This window comes from Podarcis melisellensis, assembly GCF_964234715.1.
Source record: "Podarcis melisellensis genome assembly, chromosome: 3".
Taxonomy (NCBI): Eukaryota; Metazoa; Chordata; class Lepidosauria; order Squamata; family Lacertidae; genus Podarcis; species Podarcis melisellensis.
The window spans coordinates 44,150,651-44,169,900 of NC_138530.1; the positions used below are offsets into that span (position 1 = coordinate 44,150,651).

The 19,250-nt window shown below is 43.5% G+C and overlaps 1 protein-coding gene and 1 pseudogene across 6 annotated transcripts in view; both read left to right on the top strand.

Moving 5' to 3' along the window:
- Positions 1-2,453, top strand: part of RGS7 (regulator of G protein signaling 7) — a 156,604-nt gene extending 154,151 nt beyond the window's left edge. For all 5 annotated transcript variants that reach the window (XM_081905833.1, XM_081905835.1, XM_081905836.1 and 2 more), the window contains one exon: positions 1,765-2,453. Coding sequence is in view for 2 of the 5 variants with exons in the window: in XM_081905835.1 (XP_081761961.1) it covers positions 1,765-1,815 (51 nt within the window). In the remaining 3 variants the exon portion in view is untranslated. The remainder of the gene's footprint in view (positions 1-1,764) is intronic.
- LOC309366901 lies at positions 1,914-2,466 on the top strand (annotated as a pseudogene). Its single transcript has one exon. The product of its transcript is annotated as an uncharacterized misc_RNA (transcript).
- The last annotated feature ends 16,784 nt before the right edge of the window (positions 2,467-19,250 follow it).

A 19,250-nucleotide genomic window follows, 5' to 3' on the forward strand; every position in this document is an offset into this window, starting at 1 on the left:
GTGGGTGCAGAGGGTGTCCACCAGGAGACAACATGGAGAGGAGTGTGTATGTTTTGAACCCAGCAGCATGGAGGCACCCAGTTGCTAGATGCCAGCAGCCTGTGTCTGCACTGGGTCACCCATCCACTCAGCAACTGTGTACTGGCTGCAGCACCCTGCCTCTGCCACCACCTCCTAGTGCTGAAAGATAAGGTTGCGGGGGTGTCTACCTCTCTGTAGCCATGCCACGGCCACCAGCCATTACTCAATAAACAATGCCTGCAAAGGGCACAAAGCACTGCAATACCTTTGTTCAGTCTGTGCCCGTTATCTAAATAATCAGACTGAAATAGGGGGGTGTTTGTTGAGACATCTGGCCAGTGCAATTTGTCATAATCTTGAGAAGCAGTTTGTGGCAGCCAGGGACGTCTTTACCCAGGGGTGTAAGGGGTGCAGGGCACCCGGGCGCCACATTCTGGAGGGCGCCAGGCACCCGCTGCTGAAGCCACCTAAGTGTATAGTATTGAGCTGCTATGCGGCTGCGGGGTCAGTGGCACCTTTGACATAACTGATCTTGTGCCACCTGCCTGCCAGGAGGGGGAATGACAGGAAAGAGGGAGAGACAGAGAGAAAGAGAACGTGCCTATCTAGTGACGGGAGCGTGTGCAGGCTTCTTCCCAAGAAGAACTCGTATACGCACGCTCGCAAGGGCCCTCCCAGCTCCTCTAGAAATAAGGTTGGTCCCACAATGAAAGGATGCCCGAGATGGCTCTCCCACGCATGTGCACAATGCCCGCCCGTCTCATCTTTCAGACACCACCCTATGACCTTAAGCACATGCGTGGGGTCTTTACACCGACTCCCAATGTGTTCTTTGTCGTCTTTAGAAAAGCTGGTTTTAAACAAAAAAAACCCACACAAAAAACACCTTTTGGAGCTGTTCAGGCGTGGGTGCTATTTATCAAATGATAATAGTGACATAAGGCATAATAAAAGTTAATTTGGGGGCTAAACTAAATTTGGGGGTGCTGGGCGGATCTTTGCACCCCGGCGGTGCATATGTTAATGATGGCCCTGGTGGCAGCAGTAAATCAAAGAGTAGCTTGATTTGTTTCAACAATTCACTCTGTGGCTTCAAATCTTTAACTTATATTGCCGAACACACTGCAGGGAAAATGTTAGGTAGTTTTTATGGTATCAAGTGAATGCAGACAGAGTGAAGACTGAAAAGCATGATGTCAGGGCTGCGAAAACCACCTTCTTCTCAAGAATTCCAGCCTCTGAAGTCTTTTGTTTGCTTGCTGATAACTAATGAAGTCAATTGGATAAATTTCAATTGGATGGCTACAAATGGGTACAATGTGTGGCATGCTAAATGGAAAACCAAGCTGCTTTTAGCACTAGACTTAGATTTATTCAGAGTGTTCAGGTACAGATCCAGACATCCGTATATGTCACTTGAGTTCCCTGCAATTGATTATGGTACACTTGGTGATTTGGCAGCTGAACCAATTCAATGGAAGGCTTGCATCTAAGGTGATAAGGAAGTTCCATCGATGACCTTTATCTGTGATGGCCAATTCAGACATGCATGTCATCTCTTGATATCAGCAATCATCAAATGTTTAACCATTTGTTGTGAAACAGCCCATACAGGGTTCCTGCGTAAAATGTATTGATGTTACCTACAGCAAGGTAGGTGCTTCGCGATGAACTGGGTTTGCAGTGATCATGCCTCTATTTTCTGTTTTCTTTTGTTTGTCTGTTTTTTTATCTTATCCTCAGGGGAAATCGCTCACATCAAAGAGATTAACCAGTCTAGTTCAGTCCTACTAAAAGGATCACCTTATAGCATGGAAGCAGACTCAATCATTATACATACTTTGTAGCTCACTAATTGCCTGAAGACAGAGGACAGTAGAACAAGATGTTGCATGAGCAAAGGACATGACTCGTTTTCTTTTGTGTATATCAAGGCATTACAGACTCCAAGGGACTCGCTAACCTTTCGATGCCTCCATTTTGAAAAACTCTCTGCTCACTTTCGCCTTCATATCAAGCTGGATCTGTGTCTTTTTGTTTCCTGCAAGCTGAAGTACAGTGAAAAAAGCTTCTGTTAGGCAGAGTTTATTCACAATACTGTCAGTCGCAAACTGGAAGAAATGTAAAAAAACCCTAAAAATAAAAAAATGAATATATTCATAAATATACCTACTATGACATCACGGCTATTGCACAATAAATTAGCACAGAAGGTTCCATCTCACCGATGTAGTCACATCGAGAAAGAAAGTCTGTGTCTTTGTCTGTTGTCTGTATATTCTATGTTAATGTTTCTTGCATTTATTTTTATACCATATTTTAAGACAAAAAGAACACCTTTTACTCCAAATGTATTAAAGCTGATCCTTTCTCTGTAAATTTGTGTATGTTTATATTGTTGTTTTATCTTTCATTAAAATATGCAGAATCTCTTCCATCTGGTAAGTTTAAGTTCATCGGACTAGCAGGGGCAGCAACATGGTTTTTACTTCCTTTCTGTTTGGAGATGTGCACATCATCTAAACCCACAGCTAAACTGCACTAGACAGGAAAGGCAAAGAGCAGTTATGAAACTGTGCAGCAGGCAGAAAAAACAGTATAAACATTTTATTGGTTTACTTGAAGCAATGATGGGGAAAACTGGCACCTGTTTCTGTATGCCTCTTAATGAAGCTTTTAAAGGCAAATGTACTCTATCTGGGGGAATGGGGAGGATTAATAACATTGATTTAAAAAACATAGTGACAGGATTCCGGTACCAGATCTGAGAAGAACAGCCTTTGCCCAGCAGTTAATAAAACTGAGCCATTCAAAAGCAGTTAACATCAAGATCACACTGACTTGTTTTGTTTGCTTCAGAAAGGTGATACCCCCTGCATTTTATTATAAACATTTCAGTGACAAGTATTACTCAGCCATTGAAAAAAGCAGGGCTGGCCCAACTCCACCAGACCCCCAAGTAGTTGCTATGGGCAATGTTCTTCAACCTCTGGAAAGCAGTAATGTGGTACTAAATCTACCACTAATGCACTTTTCTTGTGTCAAGAACATGTTGCAAAATACACCCGCAATAAAGCACCAGGCCTGGCTGGCCTTGTTACCTAAGGGCTGGGAGGAGTGATCTTTTTGCGTGTCCCTTCCTCATCTTGTGGATGGCGTCTTTTTTTGTTAATTTCTCCCAAATGGTCTTATAAGCGGGATGTTTCTCTTAAATCCTGCTGGATAAACTTCAGAGGTTGTAGTCAACAATCGTATGTGACAATTTCCAGATGTTCCAAAGATCAGAGTAATCTAAGTTCTAAAGGAAAATACTAGCAAACAAATAGATGGGCTGATTGGATGTTTGGGGGGTTAAGCGCAGGGTCACATTGAAAGGTTTTGTACCACTGCAGAAAAATGTTTAATGCTAGTAAGAATCTAGCGAGCTAAAAATCAAGCTACCATGACCCAGCTCCTCATTTGATGCTTGTCTTTTTCAAGTCGTTTGTAAGATAGCACAGGACTACTGCACAATGGGACTATAACATGCAAGTTTGAAAACCACACGTTTGAGGACATGCGTATCACATGCTCAGGCACCAGGGAGACAAAACTGACTGTGGCCTTGTATAGAAGGCAGCAAGTGCACAGTTGATGTTACATCATCATAATCATCATCATCATTTATACAAGCCACTCTGGGTGGCTCCCAACAGAATATTAAAAACACGATAAAACATCAGACATTAAATTAAACATCAAACACTGCTCCATGACGTGGAGTGAAGCAGCCACCTTGGTGGAGAAATGAGATCTCGTGAGATTTTGGTGAGATCCTGTGACATCTCACTGGAAATTGGTGCAGATGCCAGTGCCATTTCTTTGCTGATGGCGGAGGCCGTGCAGAGGTGGTGTGGCAAAGCCCTGACACATGCGGCCTTGGAAGCACCACCTGAAGACTCCTCCCAGCACCTCCCAGCTAATAGTCTGCTGCCAGAGTTTTATGCTGGGCTAGCCTGGATTAATGACTCATTCCTCTATGGCTGGGCATGTTCCCTCATTCCCAGCAGAGAAAGTAATCTCTGAACGTGCTGAGGCAGACATTTCAACCACCCTCTGGACCTTTTGCCACTAGCACTTTAAATGTGCTCCTACTACTCCTTGATTCTTTCTGCCTGCTACTTTTGCTTGCTAGATCTGTACCATGCAAGTGACTCTTCCTCAGATCCCCTCCCTTTACTTAACTTTCAGCCCAACACTATACATGCCTACTCAAGAGGAAGCCATTTCCTCACTAAGTGAAATGGTGCTGTTATCAAAAAATACTGGAGATAAATAATAAAAAAGGTCTAAATGAAAGCGACTCTTTAGCAGAGGATATAATAGGGCTCCTTGTGCAGAAGCAGGAGTTTGTTGGACCTCTGCACTTCAACTTTGGATATAGCTAAAATGAAAGGCACAGTCTATAGACGGATTTCCCCCTCCCTCAACCAGCCACTGATGTCATCTTTCTGGAATCACAATAGTTGCAAATTCAAGATTACAATTGAAGTTCTTTGTGGGGAGTGGGAAGCAAACTACTTGGAGCAAATAGTCAATGTGTGCGTTGAATCAAAGACAGCACTTTAGTCCCTCTCAGGGTTCCTCTTCACTATCATCTGGAAAGAGAATTTCTTCCCCTACAGATGCTGAAAGCTCACTGTTTGACTACTGTGCTACAGAAGCTATATCATCCTCAGGGTTGCCTGCTGACTGGCAATTCAGTCCTGCTGTGACCCAAAAGTATGTTCACAGCTTGGAGCAAAGCTGTTGTAATGAGTCTCACTATGAAATCTTGAAAGTTATCTTCGAAACTTATATGAGATGTTGCCAAAAGCCCCATTAACGGATATTCTGCCATCTCCTAACTTACTGGTGGTAGGGAGGTTATAAGTGTTTAAGGAAGATGCAGGAGAATATGGGTCACCAGACAAGTACAAGGAAACGGGCATGATGGAGAAGAGAAGAGTGAAAAGAGGGTTCAGAGCCATTCACTGGGATCTGAAGAAAAAAGCTGCCCAATTCTCAAATGGCACCTGACCCAGTGATTTAGATAATACAGTGGTAAATCGGGTTACATACGCTTCAGGTTACAGACTCCACTAACCCAGAAATAGTGCTTCAGGTAAAGAACTTTGCTTCAGGATGAGAACAGAAATCGTGCTCCGGTGGCACGGCGGCAACGGGAGGCCCCATTAGCTAAAGTTAGCTTCAGGTTAAGAACAGTTTCAGGTTAAGAACAGACCTCCGGAACGAATTAAGTACTTAACCCGAGGTACCACTGTACAACCTTCCACATTTGTTGACTCCTAGATGCACTGAGAAAATTTGACACTGGTGATAAACTTCTTAGCGCCAGGTACAATATTTCATTTTGTTTGCTACCAGTGTAATCAAGAAGTTTGATTCAGTTGCAAACTCTGTACATGCCCTGAAACTATGTGTATAATTTGGCTCTGTTCCGAGCAGTGAGTATGGGTGTCATTGTGATAAAGAGAGAACAAGCTGATACAAGGCCGGACACAACTGGGAATCAGTTGCATATGTCTGATTGAATCCCCAGAACTCAATGTCATGTCCAATGGGATTTCCAAACTGTGGCCCACAAACCAACAGTGATCTGCAAGCTTCATTCAGGTCGCCCATGGCATGTCTGTGGACGAGAGACTTCACACTGTATGTTCATATACTGTGTTTTAAGTGGATTTTTATTGCTTCTTTTATTTCTTATATTGTATCTTTAGTATTGCAATCTTCATTCTATAGCAATCAAACAGTGTCTAGCACAGCTCATCACAATTGCTACAACAGACAGAAAAATAATTGAGTGGTCCACAAAGACCCCCAGCAATTTTCACATGGTTGGGGCCGGGGAGGGTACTTGGGAAACCACTGAACTGCATTAACCACATTATGTATGTGGAATGACTAGCCCTGTTAGAGTGGCTACATAAAAGGGGGAGAGGGTTCTGGTTCTTATACCTCACCACCCTAGGTTGTGTTAATTGTTTATTATTACATTTATATTCTGCCCTTCCTCCCAAACGAGCCCAGGACAGCAAACAATAAGCAATAAAACAATAACATCATAGAAACATCTTAAAGGTTCTAAACACATAACCTAATTTTCTTTTCTGAGAAGATAAATTAGAATTGTGTGTGTGTGCACCAGGAAGAAATGTGCTCTGAAATATTTCTTCTGTTTTGGCATGAGTTCCATTGAGTTTTGTGACCATTAAAGGATTTGAGAGCAAAAATCCTGCTCCCAGAGGGACCTGTAAGAAGCAGGCCAATCCGGCAGATGGCAGCATTGGGTTGTTTTGCCTTCAATCAGGCTTGGGGCCTAATGTTTCATTGAAAGAACATGTCTTTAGGTGAAAGGGAACATCTTTAAATTTGTGCATCCCCTTCCCCTTCTGTTCTTTCACTTTTCTGTGCCATTAAAAATGAACAGCCACATGAAAAAACACATGAAGGGGAAGCTATGCAGCAGCAGCTATAATCGTATAGCTAGCATCTTTGTATTACAGGAGGACTGTATCTCTGGCTCCCATGCAGTCGGGGTGTGGCAGCATCTGGGGGTGAATAGTAGTGGGTTCAAGAGCCATTTCCCTCTTCTATGTAAGAAAATATGCTTGGGTGGAGCTGTTATGTATTCAGTGATCTATGTTTGCTTGAGCTTGAGTCTGGACTAAGAATTCTGAGCCCCTGTGTTCCGATTCGTTACATGATATCCAATCACAGAACATTTCGGGATTTGGGCCAGTGCCATTGGCCCTTAAACTCTGAGTTAGGATTTGCAGCTTGGAAGTTTAGACAGCCAATCATGTTGGGAGTGGGAGTGGCCCAGGCCTTCAGAAATGTATATAAGCAGTTGCTTTGCCCCTGTTGTCTAGTTCTGTTAATTCAATAAAGGTTTTTTGTTGTTATCACTATGTCTTGCCTCGTGGGAACCCACCTACACTTCAGGAGCCTTGGTTTGCAGTTGCATACCACCTACTTGAATACAATAACTTGCAGTAGTGACTGGCATTTGGGGATCAGCCACTACACATATTAAGTCGAGAGAGAGAGAGAGAGAGAGAGAGAGAGAGAGAGAGAGAGAGAGAGAGATGGAATGTGCATATTGCTTGCCACCCTCTGAGGCACATCCTCTTCAGTGACATCAGCTGACACATTTGCCATGCAAACAAATATAGGAGCTCTCCTCTCTGTTAGTCTCTTTCCTTCTAAGCGGAATAGGCTAAGCTCTCTCAAAGGCTTAGTAAGATCCACCCTGTATCTTAATAAGACAATTGCCCATGGTCACTTTTGTTCTTCTTTGCATAAAAAGTCATCCCTCTGAAACAAGAAGCTTTTCTAAGGCATGGCTCCAGTTCTCAGTCCTCTTAAAGGCATTTTTGTAGTGTGTGACTAGTTGCCATCTAGCTGCTTTGCAAGTACATTCTCAGTACTATTGCTGTTTATTACTACTGCTGCTATTATTTCAATTTGTTTTAAACCATTAATATATTATATCAGTGATTCTCAAAGGGTGTGCCACACCTAAGAGGTGTGATAGGACAGGATGGCAAGTTTAATGGTTATTATATTGGTTTAAAAAACAATTCTTATTATTTTTAAATCATTTAAAGATTTCAGGGTAGTATAGTATCAACATATTTTTTTGTATATACAACCAGAAACAGTATTCACACCTTTCTGCAAGAGGCTATTCTTCTACAGTTCTCCACGACGTATTGTTGTGAGCAGGGATTATCACCTCTGACAAATATGAAAGATCAGAAAAGAAGAAGGCTTCTTTGTGTTGGATGAGGAGATGAGAGTTTGTTTGTCTCAAATTAGACCTACTATACATGAGATCACTCAGCAAAAGCAAGCTCACGCCTCTCATTGAGTTGTATACATACTTAAGGCAGTGGCGTAGCGTGGGGGGTGCAGGGGGGCCCGGCCGCACTGGGTGCAACATCTGGGGGTTAGGGTTAGGGGGCGCAAATCCATGGGTTAGGGGGCGCAAATTACCTGCCTTGCCCCAGGTGCTGACAACCCACGCTATGCCACTGACTTAAGGTACATATGTAAGAGCCTCGTTTATATTATATTTTGGGAAAGATTCATGTTCTTTTGGAGCTACATTGATTTATACTTTCTGGATGTCACACAATCATATTATAAAGTAGCTGTGTTCTATGTTAGAAATCGAGCACTGCTAGGGGTTGTTTCTTTTTGTTTTCCAATGTATTTCTTATCAATAAAAAATTCGGTGTGGCGTGAGCAAATTTTTATTCTTAAAGTGTGGCCCAGAGAAAAAAGTTTTAAGAACCAAAGCATTATACCATAAAATGAAAACAATCCCCATAACAGCTACAGCGAAACTTTAGCAGCACACTAATAACGCAAGATTTGTCTAGCAAAAGGCCTGGAGAAAAAGGTAAGCCTTTCGCTGGTGCCGAAAAGATGTCCATAGAGGCACCAGGTGGACCCTGCTGGGAAAAGCATTTCACAAATGCGGAGCCACAACTCAAAAGGCCCTTCTCCTGTCAGCACCCTCTGAGCTGCCCACAGAGGGTGGGGGGTCTGAAGAAGATCTAAGGATCCAGCAGTTTCACCCTGGGAGAGGCATTCCAGAAGATATTGGGTTCCTGAGCTGTAGACAGCTTTATCAGCCCAAACCAGAACTTTGCATTGGGCTCAGACACATACAGGCAGCCAGTATAGTTGTAACGAAATTGGTTTCGTCTGATCTGTTTGCCTGGAACCTGTCAAAAGGCAGGCACATTCTGCACTAATTGAAGCTTCTGAACCATTTTCAAAGGCAGCTCCATGGAAAGCACATTGCAACTGTCTAGCCTTGAATTTACCAGAGCATAGATTACTGTAGTCATGTTATCCCTGTCCAGATAGGGCTGTAGTTGGGCCGCTGAAGGCTGCCCTGCATATTATGTTCCCTGAATGGAATCAGGTCTGTTCTGTCACTTCCTGCCAACTTCTATCTCTGCCACCTCCCTTTTGTGTATTTCTTTCTCTTCACTGGCACCTAGCGGAGAGGCAGGTCACTCTAGCCAGATGTTTTAACAGTTCAATTGTGAAGGGCTTTTGAAATCAGGCTTGGAGCTGCATGTAGGGCATGCAGGTTGCCCATCCTTGCGCTTCAGGATATTTTCGCTGGGATGGGCCATTTTAGTTTCTGATTTGCAAAAGAATGCTTTCTGACCAACACAGCAGCAGTACACAAAACAGTCCTTTCGGAAGTAGATAGCCTGAGCTAGTTTCGACTGATGCAAAAATTAGCAAAAGATACTATGTTTGCATTGGTTTTAAATCAGAGATGTCTTGAGGAAATGAAATTCTTCCTTTATACAATCCTTTATACAATCAATCTTCTAATGACGTCACGTTTGAAGATTGCAGCCAACACACTGCATTTCTCATATTTCAGGTCAAAGAACTGTGTAAACATTTTCACAATCAAAGTGAATTGAAGAAGAAAAAATTGGCTTGTTCTTAAACTGGTCTGCTTTTAATTTTACCTTAAATATTTACAGATTTCACAACCCTGAACCCGCTTTTTTAAAGAATATCCATAGCGCTGAAATCTGAACATCAATTCAGAGACATAAATAGAAACAAGTAATATTCCAAAAGGGAGGTAGACCTTTGTGTTGGAGGTCAAGCAATTCTATAGATGGGGAAAATCATGTGTCATGTCATGTCAGAAATAAACATGGTCCCAACACAAAGTGGAGATTTACTTGGTACAGAACAAACTGTGGTTCAGAGTTAGCTTACTACACAAAGTTTCTGCAACACAGAAACATATTTATTTGTAAAGATTATAGCATAAGGCCCAGATTAAACAAACTCCTAACACTGGTGGAGGAACGGGAGTGTGGAGGGAGCAGACCGCCCCCGGCACCACTATTTCGGTAGGGTGCCATCACGGTGCCCCCGACACATGCTGCACCCCTCCCACGTGCTGGGCACCACGCCCCCACAGGCAGCACACTACACTCCCAGAATGCGTGCCATGCCCTCACGGGCAGCATGCCCCTGGGGGGGGGCACCAGCCATGCCCACCTGCTCTCCTAGCAGAATCCAATGCTCCCACTAGTCCAATGGGGCTTGCCCTCCCCCAAATCCATTGTGGAGGATCAGCAAAAACCCCGGAACAGCGTGCAGGGGGACGAGAGGAGTGGTTGTTCTGTTTGGTGAGCAGAAATGCTTGCACTGATGGAACGCTCAGAAGAGCAGGACATTGAATTCCTCCCAATGAGTAGAAAATATCCTATCATAAATTGTCTAGTAGAGCATTTAATACATACAGATTTTCCCAGCTGATACAGTGTGCTTGTGGTTATATAGGAACAGTATTCTGCTGTCTGAAGGAATGCTAGTGTGTGGGGTTTACCAGCCAGTAATGATCCTTGACAATATTCTTAGTGGACCACATTTTTCAATTCCGACAGCCTGACAGCCATTTGCATGGCTTCTGCAGCCCCGGTTCAGAAATCACTGGCCACTGTCACTCTTAAGGGTGTTGAGAGGTGTTAGGAGACCCCAGTTCCCCAATTCCCAGACTTGAGTTCCCTGGGGAAAGGGTTTGATTGTTCAACCACTCTGGCAATTGTAGTTATCTGGCAACAAAAAAGGAAGACAGGCTTGAGTTGATTGGCAAGCGGTTTATGTGCTGGGAGTCTTGTGGGTTTCCACCAGGTGGTCTTCACATGGGCAAGTTCTTTCTCCTTCCACCCTGCCTGAGAACTTTCCCCAAAGGAGGTTTGATGGATTTGAATTAAACCTGGCCAGCGAAAATGCCCTTCTTTCTTGAGGGTTAAGCAGAAATTCAAGGTAATTGTGGTTAGCTTCATGTGCCCAAGAAAGTTGAAAGAGGGGAACATGTTTTCTCTGCTGCTACTGTTAGTTCTTGGCGTTCAATATCCCGCAACCTAGTTTTTATTATAGCCTTGGCAGATGGTAGGGACATCGATCGCAAAAGTTCCACTGACAGCCCGAGTTGCTGCACCTTCTTGTTAAACTGCTGTAGCCCTGAGGAAAGAAAGGGGTCTAACAAAACTTCACTGGGGAGAGGATCTTTATCAGATGTAAGGCAGATGTTTGACCAGCACAGAAGAAATCTTGCCCAGGCGATACTCTCTACCTTGTGTTGACCTCCCTCTAGACACAAGGCTGCATAGGGTACACAGTGTGGGACAGCAAAAATCTTGAAGAGGAAAGCTGCCTGGACTCGTTCTACCAACTGGGTAAACCCTGGCAGCCAGACTGGAATACCATAGAGCAAGTGAGCTATAATTTTGGCGTTGAAGACCGCCTTTCTTTTAGTAAATGTTTTGTGCCACTGGGGAAGTGGTAATTCTGTACTGATTTGTTTTTGATGTTTGTATGTGATGCCAATAAAAGGTTTGATGATGATGATGATGATGATATTCAAGAACATTGCTGCCTCCACCGGGGTAGGCAGAACACAGCCATCATGACTAGTAGTCGTCAGTCATTAGCTGATGCCATGGCAAACACACCTGCCCTCTCTTACTCATTATTGGATTTTTTTTTCATTTTTAGTCCATTTATTAATTTCCTGTAGAACACATTTTGTTTCAGAAAGGACAAAAACGGATAATATAGAACCAGTTTTTGTAAAACCAAAGCTATCTGAATATATTCAAAATCTCCATAGTCTCACCTTTAAGCTTTTTTATTATTATTTTTGTGGGGAGAAGGCTGTAAAGTGACCTCTATGTCCATTTAATAAAGTCATTAAATACCCAGGGAAATAAAACAGTCTTAACTTTCTGAGAGTTAAAACAGAACGATGGGTAGAGCAACAACTTTTTAAAGAACGCAGTTCAACCATTAATTCGTATGCTCTCGTTTTTGTTTCTGTTTTAAATTTTGAATGAACATTCTGAACAGGGATTATTATGGTTATTGCAAACATGGCATTGCCAGTGGGTAAATACAACCAAACAGGCAGCAATTGTTCAGCATCATACAGTGAAACATTTGTCCACTTACACAGGAGACAAATTCTGTGTATTACAGAAAACATCACAGTGATTGGACCAATCGCTGATTGGCAAGTGACTACGTCCTATGCTATCATATGCTAGAACTGAGCTATGTCAGACCAGCTAACTATCCACAGAAATAAACATGGTCCCTATACTGTACCTATACTGTATTCCTTGAGAGAAAACCATTTATACCTTAGTTATTGTAAGGCAGCCATGACCAACCTGGTGCTCTCAAGCAAGCTGTACTGGCTGAAGCTGATGGGGAGCTGCTGTCCAGGGGTGTAGCATAGGGGGTGCTGGGATGGGAGCACAATTTTTGAGGGGGCATGAACCAGGCACCCTCCCACAGGTGACTCCAGTGAGGCCCGCCCTGATTCTTCTCTCCACCCGCCAAGGACCATGTCAGCTGACTGGGCTGCTCCCTGAATGGGTGGGCAGGTGGTTCAGCATGGCTTTGCTTTTCTCTGGTGGGGGTAGGGTCACTGGCACCCCCCTGGCATGCATGCACCCCTCCTCTTTTATAAGTAGCCGGAGATGTTGATTTCTGTGTGTTGCCACTGTGCAGTGCTTTGGAGTCACAAGACTCCGCTTACATTCTAGGGATTCCAGGCTGTTGGAAGTCTCACGGGAGACGGATGTGATGTTTACTGGTTTCCTGTTCCTTTGTTGCTCAGTTGCTCTCTGCTCTCACAGAGAGAGGATGTTTCTTTTCTGTCTGTGTAGTTAGGAATAAAAAGCTCTTTAGCCATGTAGCTTATACTATCTCATCCTTCCCTGCGTGCTGGATACTCTGTAATGGGGAAACGTGCTTGGAGCCTCATCAAAGGCTCAGGTTGTTAATCATGTTGGCGGAGCTCAAAGGAGCTCGGTCGAACACAAGTCCGACAGGAGAGTCCAACCTGCATGAACATTTCCTATCAGAAGGAGATTGAATACTACCACCAGTACTCCAATGGGACATAGTACACACACCCTCCACAATCCTGAGAAGACCCCTTAATCCCGATTTTATTTTATCACGTGATAGATTTACACACACCACTAAAAATTTTTTAGAAAGAGGCAATATTAGATGCAGACGCACAATGCATTATTTTTAAACAGGACTTCTTGTGCTCTGCTTCCCCTTTCTTCCCACCCAGGGTGGCCCTGCCTTCTGCCTGCCCCTCCGTGCCAGAGCATCACACAGGGCTGGGCATCTGTGGTAACAGCCTCTCCTCCTCCTCCTCCTCCTCCCCCTGGCCTGCTCTCCAGTGGCTGCTGTGAGCTGCCTGAAGACAGGAGGCTGGCAGCAGCACCCTAGAGAGGCCATGGGATGCTCCCTTGTAGCTGCAGCTGCCGTTTGGGACAAGCTTGGTAGTGGTGGTGGGAAATAGGGACATTCTGGGATCAAATCAGAAGCCAGGGTGGCTTTCATAAGTCTGGGGCTGTCCTTGGAAATTGGGACGCTTGGAAGGTATGGAGCCCTTGTGCAGGGTTTCCATGTGCCCAAGCCCCCAGAACCAACTTATATCCAAGCAGAATAAAATGTTCAGATATCAGCAGGGAGGTTATTTTGACCGATACGTTCTTTCTATTTAAAGTTTATTCTGTTGTACTATCATTGTGTCTTTTTTAAATGAGACTTCATGCAATGCTTTGTGATTTGGGGTGGTGGTCTAATGAGGACCAGCTCTGTGGTGAGGCGCATCAAAGACAATTTGCTGGCTTCTTTTCACTTCACTAACTCTGAACATCCCCTCTCCCCCCTGCTAAATATATCAGAGAAAAATATTGGTGGGTGAGAGCCCTCTGCCTCATTCATATATATATATATATATATATATATATATATATATATATATGCAGGTTTTGGTGTCCTCGGGTGTCTTCCCGTGTAAAAGTTGGGGTGTCTAGGCGACGTTTCGACGAGGTCTCACTCGTCATCTTCAAACTGACACCAGATCCAGAGGCACACAGAACGCCATCACCAATCAACCACACCAGACCCAAACCCAGACCCTCTCCTATATATATATATATATATATATATATATATATATATATATGCAGGTTTTGGTGTCCTCGGGTGTCTTCCCGTGTAAAAGTTGGGGTGTCTAGGCGACGTTTCGACGAGGTCTCACTCGTCATCTTCAGGCAGGTGCTTTCGGCTTCTTGTTAGTGGAACAGAGCAGGATCTCAGTGTTTTAGTTCCTATAAATACTGTTGAGGGGGTGTGGTGTATAGCCTCCAATGTTCTGGGCAGAGAGGAAGTTCCCAGGCTAGTGTGCCTTTTCTTCTTTTGTTCCTTAATTACTTGAGGGATATCTTGAGTGATTTCTTGAGTGATATCCTGAGTACCACTTAGGTGGGTCATTAGGTGTGGATTAGTTGCTAAAGTCTTTGTGTCTTGACCTCTTGAACTTTGTGAAGAGTTTTTCTGAGAAGATGGCTGTACTGCACTTAGTTGTGCTCTGGCTTGGCTTCGTGTATAGGGGCGAGCTGTGGTTTTGTGGCCTGTGTCAGCCAGATCTGTGTAGGGATTGCAGGGGGGTGCAGCATCCGGAGGTGCCACCATGGTTTGGCTACTGGATGGTGTCTGTAATTTATCTGTGGAGAGGGTCTGGGTTTGGGTCTGGTGTGGTTGATTGGTGATGGCGTTCTGTGTGCCTCTGGATCTGGTGTCAGTTTTTGTGGGGAGGGCTAATTTCCAGATGTCTGGCAAGCGGGATGTGTCGTCACGCTTGTTCATGTTGTGAGGGTGTTTCTCTATCTCGATGGCTTCCATGATTATTCTCTTGTGGTGATGTTCCATGTTAAAGAGCAATTTGGAATCTGCAAAATTAATTTCGTGTCCTGTTTCTTTCATGTGTTGGAAAAGAGAGGAAGTTTTTTCTTCTTTTTTGACGGCATTCTTGTGTTCTGCGATACGTGCATTTATTCGTCTGTTTGTTTGTCCAATGTACGTGGCTGGGCAGACTTTGCAGGGTATTTCATAGACCCCTTGGTTTTCCAACTGGATTTTATCCTTGGGGTTTCTGAGGATATTGGCTATTTTTTGGTTGGTGCAAAAGGCTGTTTTGATATTGTGTTTATGGAGGATTTTGCTAATTTTATCTGTAGTGCCCTTGATATAAGGAAGGAGGGCCATGCCATTGTTTTCTTCTGTGTCTTGGTTTTTGGGGGGTGTTTCTTTTTGGATTAGCTTCGTAACCCTGTTTTGCTGGTATCCATTGGCAATTAACACATTTGAGAGATTCTGTAACTCAGTTGTCAAGTGGTCTTTGTCAGCCAGGCGTTTGGTTCTGGAGATGAGAGTCTTGGCTACGGAGTTTATTTGTGCAGGGTGGTGGTGTGATTGTGCATGTAAGTAGCGGTTGGTGTGTGTTTTTTTCCGGTAGATAGTGTGTCCTAGGGAGCCATCAGGTTTTTTGTAGATTAGGACGTCAAGGAAGGGAAGTTGGTTGTTGGCTTCTATTTCCATAGTGAATTGTATTTTGGGGTGTAGGCTGTTGAGATGTGTGAGGAAGCTATCCAGTTTTTCCTTCCCGTGTGGCCAAATTACAAAGGTGTCGTCAACATATCTGAGCCAAAGTTTGGGTTTGTGTTCTGACTTGTCTAAAGCATTGGTTTCAAAGTGTTCCATGTACAGGTTTGCGATGACCGGTGAGATATATATATATATATATATATATATATATATATATATATATATATATGTGAATGAGAAACTATTTAGTGTAACCACTAGATGGCAATAAGCAGGAACAGATTTCGTAGTATAACAGTGGTCTATTTTTATCTGCAACCTGTATATATTTTCTGGCTCAGTCTGTGTGGATCTTCCTCTGCCTCTTCCTTCAGAGACATGGTTGTTTAAGTCAATCTACTGGTTGCTGATTCAGTCTGAAACACTGGAGAGCTTCTGTCAGTGAGTGTAGACAATACTGAGCAAGGTGAGCCAGTGGCCTGAGTCAGTATACGGCATGCTCACTACTAACTCACTAAAGTCTAATCTTCATAAGGTCAGCAAAACAAAAACATTAAAAAGACTTGAACTGAGCAGGGTCCAGTGTCATTAGTATGAAATGGTGTTTACATCTAGCCCAATGCACTGCAAGGCAGAATAGGCAGGGATCAAACAGGGATCAAATCTGAAACCTTGGAGTTATCAGTACCATACTCTAACCAGCTGAGCTATCCACGAATCTTCAGATCATCAATGCCAAATTTGTTTTCCTGATTTAAAAAATCATTTTAAAACTTACAATGAAGGTATTTAGATGCACCATTGGGTGCCTATTCTGCTAGCAATAGGTGACTTTGAGATGATTTAATTCAATTTTACTTTTCAGTTTGAATACAAGTTGTGTCAAGTGGTAGCGAATTCACAGCACAATTCGAGCACTGCAGCTATACAGTACAAATTAACCAATGGTTTAAATTTAAATTTATTTTTAACAAAATCATTTTATCCCACAATTGGTTCTATGGCTTCCCCCCTTCATCTCTTCGCTTCTATCAATTCAGAAAGAAAACATATGGACCTCAGGGTTTCTAATTAAATTCTGAATGCACACAGACATAACAATATAATGTGATAAACATGTGCTTTGGTTCCAAGAGACTGTAAAGACTGTGCTCTAATGGAACTCTGGAAAAAAATTAATGCTCATGTTTCATATGGTTTTATCACAATTCCAATGCCCTAGAATAGTAAGTATGAACTGTATGCATACTATTTGCCAGCCATCCACCCCCAACCTGGTGCCTTCCTGATGTTTTAGACTACAGCTCCCATCAACCTCAGCCACCCCCTTCCTGTGAAGGAGGAATTTGCATTTGGAGGATATTCCCCACTGCAACAATGGATGGTCTATCTCCTAAAAATTAGCTTTGTATGAAGGAATTTCCTCAGGACTGCAACAGGGGAGGAAAGGGTTAAACCCCCTGCTGACCAGCTGCAATTTCAATAGATAGGGGCACCTAAGCTGCTACTAATTGCATTTTTTAAAACCCGAACATTTAATGAAAAGATGCATTTAACATCACATATTATGTCATGCTAGTGGGTATTTTGACACAACCTATTAGTAAGCTGCATGCTTGGTATAATGTTTACATATGTTAAATGGACAAGTAATTGTTGATTATTAATTTTTTAGTGGTAAGTTTAGTGATATTACAGTGGTACCTCGGGTTACATATGCTTCAGGTTACAGGCGCTTCAGGTTACAGACTCCGCTAACCCAGAAATAGTACCTCGGGTTAAGAACTTTGCTTCAGGATGAGAACAGAAATCGTGCTCCGGCGGCATGGCGGCAGCGGCAGGCCCCATTAGCTAAAGTGGTACCTCAGGTGAAGAACAGTTTCAGGTTAAGAATGGACCTCCGGAACGAATTAAGTTCTTAACCCGAGGTACCACTGTATATGTATTCTTAGATATTGTCATTGTATTACCGCACTGAGAATTTGTTTTTTCTGTGAACTGCTTTGAGCCCAGATTTACTATGGAAAATATGGTACATAAATAATATGCCAACGACAATGCCAACATGTTCATGGTTTTAAATTAGTATTATTAGTATTTCTGAGTGGGGTTCTAATGGCTAGTAGCTGAGACCCAAAGAGCTGCACCAACTACTGCTGCATGGTCAAGAGGTCTTTGGGCTTCTGCTTTTCCAAGAGCAGATTATCTCCATGCCATATGGCTCTTGGACAGCAGGCTCTTTTGAAAGCAATCTGTGATATAGTAGAAGGCTCTGCTATGGAAAAAAGGAAAGTTCAAAACCATGCCAAGTCCTGTCTTTGAAATAAGAGCAGTTCACATGTGGCATGGATGCTGATCATTGTATGAGCGCCCAGTTCTTATTATTCACCAAGCACTTGATCGTTTTAGGTGTGAACTTAAAACACCAACCTGAAATATAGCTGGTCAGGAATCTGGTTAGCATAGTGTAAGTAACTGTAGGGATGCAGGTGGCGCTGTGGGTTAAACCACAGAGCCTAGGACTTGCGAATCAGAAGGTCGACGGTTCGAATCCCCGTGAAGGGGTGAGCTCCCGTTGCTCGGTCCCTGCTCCTGCCAACCTAGCAGTTCAAAAGCACGTCAAAATGCAAGTAGATAAATAGGTACAGCTCCGACGGGAAGGTAAACAGCGTTTCCATGTGCTGTTCTGGTTCACCAGAAGCAGCTTAGTCATGTTGGCCACATGACGTGGAAGCTGTACGCCGGCTCCCTCGGCCAATAAAGCGAGATGAGCTCCACAGCCCCAGAGTCATCTGTGACTGGACCTAATGGTCAGGGGTCCCTTTACCTTGCTCACAAGCAGGTTCTGAGTACAACAACACTCTCATTACCTGTGGTTTCCGGCAGCTGGTATTCAGAAGCATACAGCCTTCAACCATGTAGGCAGAGTATATAAGACTCCCGACAGCTTCCCAGCAGGGTCACCTAAGGTGGTAAGGTCAAGGGGAACAGCTAAACAAAGAATGATCCAAGAAGTCCTCAACAGCAGAACAGGTAGAAGATAACAAGCGGTATGTTACAACGGCTGTGAAGGCGGATGAAGGCTGCAGCAGATAAGAATCTATTGGTCGTCATGGCACTCATGCCATCAGAATAGAGCCTTACTGCAGAGACTGTGTGTTGGTCAGGGTGCACTGATCTACACACATAAAACAAATTCATGCACAGGCATCTTCCAAAAACCCATCCCAAACCCAAACTTTTCTGGGAGGGGCTAACATAGTCTTCCTCCCTTTTCCCCTGACTGGATTACCGCGCCCAGTGGGGTCACCACCCAGCGGTCATAAAAGACAATTGAACTTTGGAAAATGGAATATACAGACTTTGTGAGATAACACAGATAATGAGCATCCCAAACACAGGACTGTCATCATTGCAAGAGAATTGCAACGTTTTAACATTGATATTGCAGTGCATCAAGAAATTCTAAGAGCAGGAGAGGGACAACCGTAGGAAGAAAGAGGAGGTTACACATTCTTCTGGAAAGGTCTACAAGAACATCAGATACATGGAGTAGGCTTTGCTATCAAAAATGATCTTGTGAAGCTCTTGTCAGAAGTCCTTACCAGCATTAATGAGCGACTTTCAACTCTTCGAATAAAACTCACCAAAAAACAACAGTTTACTATTTTAAGCACTTATGCACCAACACTGAGCAGTGTTTACCAAAG